The 10,464-nt window shown below is 38.9% G+C and overlaps 1 protein-coding gene across 1 annotated transcript; it reads right to left on the reverse strand.

The window, feature by feature from the left end:
- Positions 1-654: 654 nt before the first annotated feature.
- Positions 655-1,023, reverse strand: LOC113332931. Its single transcript, XM_026579427.1, has one exon. The coding sequence runs from the start codon at positions 1,021-1,023 to the stop codon at positions 655-657; it is 369 nt and encodes a 122-aa protein (XP_026435212.1).
- Between the last annotated feature and the right edge of the window lie 9,441 nt (positions 1,024-10,464).

Raw genomic sequence — 10,464 nt, forward strand, 5'->3', positions numbered from 1 at the left:
ATTACATATGAATTACATTGAGACTCCATTAATGAGTATTTGGAGCTCTCTCTCTCTGGTTTTTGTGGAAGAATAAGAAGATAATAATAATACAAGTTACTTTTCTCTCTCCTACCTTTCTCTTTATATAGGATGCTACCTAGTGGATGACAGCTCACATATAGTGGAGTACAGCTCATATTATCTCGCGCCCAAACTACATTCTCGCAAGCTTCGCTACCTTCTCACAAACTCTCTCTATAATATTGCAGGCTCTATCTATAATTTCACAAATTCTTACTGTTGTGCGATATTCGGATCCTACAGGTTCTACAGGTGTGAACGTAGGCTTCGTTTCCCCTAGGAGAGGGACATTCTTTAATTTCTATTTGGTAGGCTCTTCAGCTTCCTTAGTTATCGAAGTACTTGCCTCAGCGTTTAGAACGATGCTCTCCTTCGTTAGACTCCTTCCGGAAACTTCTTCGATATAAAGATCAATTGCCTTCTCCTTTGCAGCCTCTTTGTTTCGGGCTCTTCGGGATTTCCGCTGCTCATCTTGTTCGTTATTGAGATGATTTTGTAGAGCTTGGCATTCCCGAGTGGTGACCTGATCTCCCTTTATTTCCATTACCCCTTCGGGTGTTGGAAATCTAAGGTACTAATGATAGGTCGCTGCTACTCCCTTGAGCTTCTGCACCCACCTTCGGCCAATGATGGCGTTATAGGGGAAGGAGCGTCCACTACACTGAACCGAGTATCAACTTTCATTGGTCCTGCGTCCACTTTCCAAACAATGTCTCCTAACGGCTTTGTAGGTGCCCCATTGAAACCGTAGATGGTATAATACGAAGACATCAGCTGCTCATCGTTAAGCTCCATTCGCTTGAATGTGTCGTAGAATAGAACGTTAACTGAACTCCCTCCATCAGTGAGGATCTTCTTGATATTGCACCATGCTACTGGTAAGGTAAGGACCAAGGGGTCGTTGTGATCTTCCATATCTTCCTCGATGTCTTCTGCATCGAAGGTTACAGGCGCGTTCATCTATTGCTCGTGTTCGTCCACTTATACCCCATCGATCTTGTGTAATTCGCAGTAGTCTTCGAATTGTTTCCTTAACATTTTCCATATCTGTGTTGTTAGCGAGGTCCTATAGCTTCGGAACATGAGATGGTATTGAGTGTTCGGTTTCCCTCTGGCAGTTGAACTTGCTTGCTTCGCTTGGTCCTATCTTCGTTATCTTCCTTGTGTATGTACTGCTTGAGGTCACCTGCGTCAATCAACTTTTGGATCATTATCTTGAGGTTCTTGCATTTCTCGGTCTGGTGGTCGTTGAAACAGTGATATTCGCAGTAATCTCTTGATTTCTCGGACCTAGGGGCTGCTTCCCTTTGGACCATGGCCACTCAAGGTTTTCCATGCCTTTGATCTCCCTCAGGATGCGGGTGTAGTGTGTGTTCAGCTTCGTGAAAACTTGACCTTCGAATTTACGATCGTCACGTCGACGGTCGTCCCTTCGTCCTCTTTTATCATCGTTAGGACGTTCAGCTGAACCGCCCCGTTTTGATACGCTGGCTTGTTCTACAGAATTAGCCCGATGAGATATTTGAGCTTGGGACCTAGGGTTCTCCGGTTGGATCTCTTCTAGCCTGGCGTGTTTTTCAATGATTACTCGAAGGTTTCCTTCTGTCTTAGGAACACTTCCATTAATCTCCACAAATAATGGGCTCATTTTATCCAGTCCCCATTTGTAACAGTTGATACTGACCACTGGATTTACATTTCCTATGGCTTGGAAAATCCGGTGCCATCTGTCGGTATACTCCCTGATCGTCTCCTTGTAAGCAGTTGCCAGCGATAAGAGCTTATCCATTCCTGCGTTGACATCCTTGTTGTACATGTAAGTTTCTAATAACTTCTCAGCGAGTTGGTCATAGGAGTTCATGGAGTTGGGCAGTAGGTTGTTGAACCAAGATAGTGCTGACCCCTTTAGACTCGAAGGAAAATACCTGCAGAGGACTACATCGTCTTGTTCCCATCGGGTTAAGATACGATTGTAATAGCGAAGGTGTGTTGCGGGATCGCTGGACCCATCATAGCATTTGAATGTTGGGACATGGCACTTCTGAGGGATAAGTGCTTTAGCCAGGTGTGGGGTCGGTGGTGTGGTGTTTGCTTCTCTCATCACCTTTTCTAGTCTTTCCCCTCCTTGCTTGGATTTTAGTTGCTTGATCTCCGCCATCATTTCAGCACGAAGGTCCTCCATTCCACGATGATGATCATCGTTGGTTGAGTTTCGCTTTGGTCTTTGATCTTTGCTGTCAAAATAGTCCAAGTCTTCTGGGACGCAATATGGATCGCTGGATCTGTTTCCTCTGGTTATTCTTCGGTTCAATGGCTCGGGATTTGCTGCATTCGTCATGACCATTCTTCGGTCATGATTCAGCTCATGTGCTTTAGAGTTGGCTTCGTGCAAAGCTCTGTTGTGCTGGTGAGTTGCTCCCAAGCTTTGGGCGATCTTATCTCTGAGTTCTTGGTTTTCTCGGGCCAGCAATGCAACTGCTTCTGCGTACACCTTTTGATTCTTCTTTAACTCCTCAAGCTCTGCCATCAGCAAGGGGGAATGATTTGATCCTTGGTTGGGGTACTGAGTTGTCCCTGTACCCTAGGGGCCATGGTATGATCTTCATAAACCGTTTGGATTATGGGGATGGGAGGTTCGGTGCTCACTAACTGTAATTCCACGTGTGGGGGTAAGGGTCGGTTTCTTGTCAGGAACGGCTGGGTTGTTGGTAGAGTTTGGTTCTGCTCATTCGTTGGCGGAATCCCGAAGGCTGGCTGCGGTATTGATGATTCTGAAAATCCTCCACGCTGCTCAAGGGCGCGAGTAGCTGCTGCGGCTTTCACTGCATCGGCTTTTGCTGCATCTGCTCTAGCTGCATCTGCTCTTACTGCATCTGCTCTTGTTGTATCTGCTCTGAGAGCCGCTGCTGCTACATCATTGGTATTTGACGGGGAGGTGATTTCCGCAGTGTCTGGCTTTTGATTTGTCGTTTTTGCTTTTTCACCCTTCTGCTTACTGCGTGTCATGACTGGTGTTGTCCTGGGTGTTTCTTTGGATGATGCTTTAGCCTTTACTGCATCTTTCATGTTTTCCATCTTCACTTTCTTCACCTGCACAGGTAAAACATCAACGAAAATCCAATGTCCATGGGGATCCTGTTAGTAAATCTAATCAAGCGTGTAGGCCAAAAGCATGACTCGATCGAAAATTTCCAAGAGATCGAGAACTAAGATGAAGATATGGAGAGATACAATACTTGAAAACATAGATCTACTCAGGGATCCGAGAAATTCTTTGAAGGAAAGTGCAGAGTGATCGGTTTTAAATATGAAAACCGCGGAAATCTCTGAGAAGAAAGAAGGTCTTTAAGTTTTTAAACACGGAAGGTATGAAGCATCCTAAAGAAAATACAGATCCGTAGGATTTGTCTTAAGAAAACATAGAAAACTCTAGAACATGCGGATATCTGTGGCTTTAAATCAAAAATGGCTTGAAAGCATAGATAACTTTTAAGAAAAGTATGAGCCTGCATGAAAATTGGTTTTAAATCATAAATGGATGATAAGCTTTGAACCATATGTAGAAAATTAGTTTTGGAAGATTGGTTTTGAAGATTAACCGAAAACGGACACTATCATCCAGAGGATAGCATGGGGAGCCAAAAAGCAAGTAAAATCACAGGATAAGATAAATATTTTACCGGGACAGAGTCCCTGTTTCTAGCGCCAGATTGTGAACACATAAATATCGATGGCATCCACGTGTTCACAAAAAATAATCGCAGTGTGCATAAAACTATTATGGGGGGAATAAAGTATATGTAAAATGGCATAAACATGATGACTCATCGACTCCGAGCCTTTGGGCTCGTCCTTGTCTAGTCATGAGAAAGTAGTTCGGCTATCCTTATGAACACGATGCATGATATCACAGAGCATAACAACAAAAGTAGAAAGTAAAGTGCGGAAGTATAAATGAGACAATGATTTACGTGGTTCAGCACTAAGGCCTACGTCCACGGGGTTGGGGGTTTCACTATGTATTTGGAATTACAAAGGTAGTCAAAATGACTTTTTGTGGATCACGAAGATAGAGGGGAAATAAATCTCATAATTACTCTTCCTATTTCTCTCTCCTATTCTCTTACTCTCAGTTGGTCGACCTCTTCTCTCTTAGTAGGGAGGGGTATTTATAGGGGTGTTACATGGGGTCCACTATTAAAGGAAGTAACCTTATCTTCTTGATCTTTGTGTTGATCCCGCTGGTGTCTTCGTTCTCGACCGAAGGCTCCATCGGTTCTGTGTGGTTACGAAGGGTCACCTCCTTCTCTTCCACAGGTCTGCTGACACGTACCCTATGCATGTGGTATTTAATGCAGGTGGTTGGGGCAGTACGCACGCGTCAGACAGATGTCTGATGCCCCTGTCACATCTTTGTCAGTGGGGCTAATCTTCACCGTTGATCTTGGATCTGCCTTGAGATGGGATAAATCAGATCTTTGGGTGCTCTTTAGTACTTCGCGGTAGCTCATTCCTTCAGTGCTTCCTGATTCTGAGCCATTGGATCATTGTGAAGTCGAACAGATATAGGCGATAGAGGTCCCCTGTGTGTGGCATCCTATCTTGATGTCTCGTCGTTGCGTGTCTTCCACGTGTACTCCCTTTAACACGTGGCGGATGACGAATAATGTGCATACACTTATAAATATACTAACATTAAAGTTGTATGCTTATTTGCTAGCAAATGGGTTGGATTATTAGCTTCTCTTTGAATATGATTATATTCCCAAAAGGAAAAAACGAAAGTAAAACTAAGATATCATTAATAGCAATGCTTGTCGTCCATTTAACTGCTGAGGCATTCCAATGAAGATCAGATACCTCATTGCTATTATCTCCTTCCAACTACAAATGTGTAATATTCATTCCCTTTGCCTGGGTAATAGCGTGCATAGACCTAGTGCTTCCCCATGTGCCTCATCAAATACAATCAATGGGATGCTTGTTGTAGCTGCGCATTCACCTGTAAAAGATCTCAGGATTAGCCTTAAACCTATTACAGTTATCTTCTAAAACTTGCATCAAAGTTGATTTTAGCAAAAATGAGCTACAGTGGACTCCGTGTTATATTTATATTTATATCAATTCGAACATATCTAGCATGGCTATTAGCAACAAAATTCAACAAATTTTTCTCCCAATCAGAGATATACTTCTTAATATGGCTAGTTATGTTAGAAATTGTTGAAAGAGTGTTCTCAAGCACCAACAAGCATCCAAATATACCACATCACAATCCTTACAAATCAGACATATTTCAGCAAATGAGTATTAGAACCTAGTAACACTACAAAGCATTCATGAAACTAGTCATTAATGTTCTTATACTTAATTTTGTTGAGAATATCATAATAGGGAGCAATCCAAATCTCTTTTTAGCATAAAAACAGTTCATAAACAAGTGTTGGGAAGATTCTTTATGGTTCCCGCTAAATATTATCCACATTGTTCACAAATTGACTAATTTTATCTTAACAGGAAGACAACCTTGAATGTATTTCCTTAAGAAGATAATTATTTTAGGAGGTAACTCAGTTTGCCAAAACTGATTCTAGGGAAACTGATTATTAGACAGAGGTCAGGTCAATTCTGCTATTTATGATGAATTTATAATAAGACGTAACACTAAAATAATTAATTTCCATTTGAGTCCATCTAAATCCATATGTTCTGCTAAATGAAATTCTAGTTTGATTTATCTGCTCAATAATTGAATCATCAATAAGGTTGTAAGAGTCTCTACTTTCCAAGATTTGGTATCAACATCGATAAGATTACTCGCATTTTGGATACCCATGGAATACATCCTAGAGTCAACAGTGAAAAGGAGATTGTACCTAGTACACCATCAACCTTTTCGTACATGAACCCATATAAACAAATTCCTTGGATGATCTTAAAAATCAATATGTACCCGAACTGTACAAGATCTGCATCCCAATGAGAACGAGTCTTGTAATTTATATATCAAGATATGAATTCAACAAGAACGAGTCTTGTAGGATCTTCATAGTTGAGACAAAAAACTATATAGATTGATCACCGTACTACTTTTGATATTTTAATTATAAAGATAAGTAATATAATGTGGAAAAAGATAATATAAGACATCAGAATTTTTGTTAATGAGGAAACTACAATCTTGTAGAAAGACCTTGGAACCTTGTCCATATTAAACTCACCGATTTAAGTTATTGCACCTCTTTCCTACAATCAGACATCAGACTAGATGTAGTAGAGACAAAGTGTACCTATAAAATTGCCATATTCCAGTATTATTCATGCACCCGTAAAACTCCTAATAAAATCTCTTTAGAAAAATCCCTTGTAAATCTTCTAAAAGAACATCAACTCTGTTTAGAAGATGCTCCATAGTATTCTATGAAGACAAGTATTACTTTGTCTTTAACAAGAAGCCTATTATTGATTTCCCTTCAGATATGTTTCAATCAAGGTTTGGAAATCTGTTTGCAGTTGAAACAACATCTAGAAAACCTCAAGGATCTGGAACACTTACTCTCTTGTCAAAGAGAAGTCTAGATCACTTCCACCTCATAAGAATAATCCAAACAAATAAAAGAAGAGCTTAGATATCTATCTTGTGGAATCACAAAGTCTGAGACGAAGAAAACTTTGTGATTTCAATCTATTTTGTTCTTTATATATAGTTCGAAAACCACAATAACCAGTAAAATAATTTCCGGATTCAAGAACTAGCAGGTAAAAGAAGTCTAATCTGGCTTCACGAATCCCTAAGTGAAGTATTCAAAGTCGTATAACCTAATACAGTTTCTTGAAGAAACCTAGATTTCTAGAGGACGAATCTAAATTGGCAACTAGGACACAGAAGTACCGGGGATTGATAAGTATATTTGTACAAAGTCCTAATTTATATAGATTATCAAGTCTTAAGGTAGCTTTGAATTCTAGCTAAGATTGCTTGGAGTTAAAGCTAAATAACGTCTATAATTGGATGAAATTCCTAGCTAAGAATTTATGTAAACATGTGAGAAGTTTTCATTGAATCACAAAGAAGAATATACACTATGGTCAGGTTGGTTACAAAATCATGCACTATGATGGTTCAACTAGACCAAGTAACATTCAAGCCACAGTGATGTTAAATAACACTCAAGAATAAACAAAAATCCACATGCCCAATAATTTTGTGAATAAAGGTGAAGTGTTTATGAGAGATATAACAAAAGTGCAAGAAATCCTCAATAATTAGTGTACAAAAACACAAGGGCTCCTTTGCAAATAATGTCCCTTTTTTATAAAAACAAAAAGTATAGAGAAACATGTCCAAATTGACATGGTATGCAAACCGGGTTCATATACCCTTGGACAGTTCGTGAACTAACAACGTATATATACATATTAGGTATGCATAATCTAGAAAGTTCGTGTACTTTTGCCTTAGAAATAAGATTCCAAAATTATGTTAAATATGACATGGTATGATAATCCGTGACAGTTCGTGCACTTTACATTTGAAACCAAAGGTGTAGGATCAGAATCTCGCAGCAATAATGCCTCAGCGAAATTATCAACAACACAACACAACAGCGTCGCAGAACAATTTTAGAAGTGACATATTAAACGACGTCAGCTAAAATCATGAGAAAAATGTAATGATTCTGCGAAAATAAGAAAGTGTGCGAGATTAACATTTGTAAGGTTGCGATAATGTCGCAAGACATATCCGAAAATAAAGGAAAGATTAGCTGTCATCCACTAGGTACTTCCCTATAAATAGTCGTTCAATTGTAAAGGAAGGGGAGAGATCTTTTTTTAGTAAGAAACAAGTAAATAGGAGAGAGAAAATCTAGAGAAGTGGTTATTCTTGATTCTTTTATCTTTTCTTATAAGATTGTTCAAAGATTCATCAATAAAATTAAGATTGTTAATCTAAAAATGAGTTGAGTGTTACTGAAATCATATGAGTGGTGTAGTGTAGGATTTCCTGCAACTACATAATGGCGCTAGAAACAGGGAGTATTGAAGATTATTCTAGAAAAAATTGAAGATTAATATTGAGATTTGTGAAGATTTGGAGTGATTGATTAAGAATTTTACATAATTTCTTGCAATACGTTAACATTGAAGAAATGGCTAGAAGAAGAAATACATCAGAACAAACAACTACTGTTAGAAGAAGCAAGAGAATTGCTGGAAGAGAAAGAAGTGAAATGGGAGAATCTACTAGAATGAGAAGTAATAGAGAAAATCAAATTCAACCACCAGTTCAACAAGCACTAGTACAAGGGAGGAATACAGATTATGATAGGGTGAGCATACACACTTGGCAATCAAATTAGAAGAAGAGCAACAAACCAGAAATCATAGACAGGCAGAGAGAAATCAAGAAGCAGATGAAGGAATAATTCATGGAGATGAGGAAATTGGAGCGTTAGAAACGTTGAGACGAAGAATACACGAAGAAAGAAGAGCTGAGGCAGAAGAACGTGCGAATTTAACAAGACAAAATCACGAATTGAGGATGGAAAATATGAGACTATAGAGTAGAAGATCGAGAAGTATTACAAAATCATATTCAAGATCGACTAGAAGAGAAATGAGGCGAAACTCACCCACAATTAATGCTGGAAACAATATTCAAGAAGAAATATCAAATCCTAATGAAGAATATCGCGAAAATAGAGAAAGAACTATTGATCGTTACGTTCCGCAAAATGAAACTTTTGATGATGGGAAAAATGGTAGAAATCAAGAGAACGGACAACGTCAGAGACGAAATGACCAAGATGGCGAAGGAAATCGAGAGGAAGGAAGGACAATTTTACATGAAAGAGAGACTCAAAGAAATCAACAGACGATTGAAGAAGAAATTCAAAGACATTATGTTGAACAAGCACGTTTAATTTGCGAATGTGAAAGATTGAGAGCGCAAATGGAAAAACAAGAGCTTCAGGAGACAATTCGCCAGAACAATCATGACAATCGAGAAAGGAGGCGTACACAAAACCGGAATAACAGTAATATCAATGAAGAGTATGATAGAATACAGAGGATGGCTGAAAGACAGCGAATGGAGTTAATAAGAAATGAACAAAATCATGAAGGGGAAAATGAGAGACATAATCATATGCGAATTCAAGATAGAGATGAAGAAGAGACTCGCAGAAGAAGACGAGGTGATGATAATGAAGAAGAAATGCAAAATTTCGCGAGAGAAGAAAACATGAACGCAGAAGAAGGGAGGCGAAATTAAAAAGACCAATGGATCAAAATTCAGGAGTAAATAAACAAATCTTAAAAGAGTTAGAAGAAATGAGAGGAATGCTAAATAATAGAGGAGAAGTAGGTAGAAGACAATTGGATGAAGCTATATAAGAAGCTGCGAAAAATCCATTTACAAGAGAAGTACAATTAGGAGGAATACCACCGAAATGCAATTTTCCCGCATTAACCAGCATTTTTGATGGAACAACTTGTGAAATTCAACACATTAAAGCCTACGTGAGGTGCATGTTGCAATGGGAAAATCATGATGTTGTATTATGCAAGTATTTCGCATCCAGCTTAACAGGGGAGGCGTTAAAATGGTTCGAAGGTCTACCAAAGAATACAATAACATCCTTTAATCATTTGCAACTACATTCCTGGGGGCATATATAAGTAATAATTCTTCGCGACCTGGTATTAAAGACGTGTTTGGATTAAAACAGAGGATTGGTGAAAGTTTGAAGCATCTAACTAAAAGATGGAGGACTATGTGTAGCGAAATGGCTGGCCGTGTAGATGAGAGATATCTTATATTATCATTTATCAATGCTATGTTTGCGACCAACCTATTGTATGTCCAAATTTTCAGAGTCAAGAATACGATCACAATGACTGAATTGCGAGAACTTCAAGAAGAATATATTGCTCTAGAGGAAAGGCAAAATGAAATGGAATCATACCCAGTTGCGAACACCAGCTCACAAACATCGAATGCAAGCTTATTACCCAAGCTAATAAACACAGTGGCGAATACTTCGCAAGTACAACAAGAGAAGGTGACGGGTAACAATCAACAGAAACTGGTGGCTATGGGAAGCCGAGATCAAGAGGAGTATGAAGGAGAAATAAATTTCTACAATTGTGGTGGAAATAATAAGATTCAAAGACTCGATCAACCAAAAGAAACTTATGGAGGTCAAAGACAAAACTATAATAGAGGACAAGGAGGTCACAAGGTAGTATGGGAAGAAATCAAGATGCCACCTCTAAATGCAAGTGTGTAGAAAATATGGGAAGCTATAATTTTGATGGAGAATATACCAACACCATGGAACATGGGAACGGAACCACCTCCAAACCACAGAAGCCATGAATTTTTTTCTTATCATCATT

This window comes from Papaver somniferum, unplaced genomic scaffold (assembly GCF_003573695.1).
Source record: "Papaver somniferum cultivar HN1 unplaced genomic scaffold, ASM357369v1 unplaced-scaffold_132, whole genome shotgun sequence".
Taxonomy (NCBI): Eukaryota; Viridiplantae; Streptophyta; class Magnoliopsida; order Ranunculales; family Papaveraceae; genus Papaver; species Papaver somniferum.

What these genes read in the sequence shown, in the direction of transcription:
- LOC113332931 (XM_026579427.1), bottom strand. Translation starts at nt 1,023, where the DNA reads ATGAACGCGCCTGTAACCTTCGATGCAGAAGACATCGAGGAAGATATG.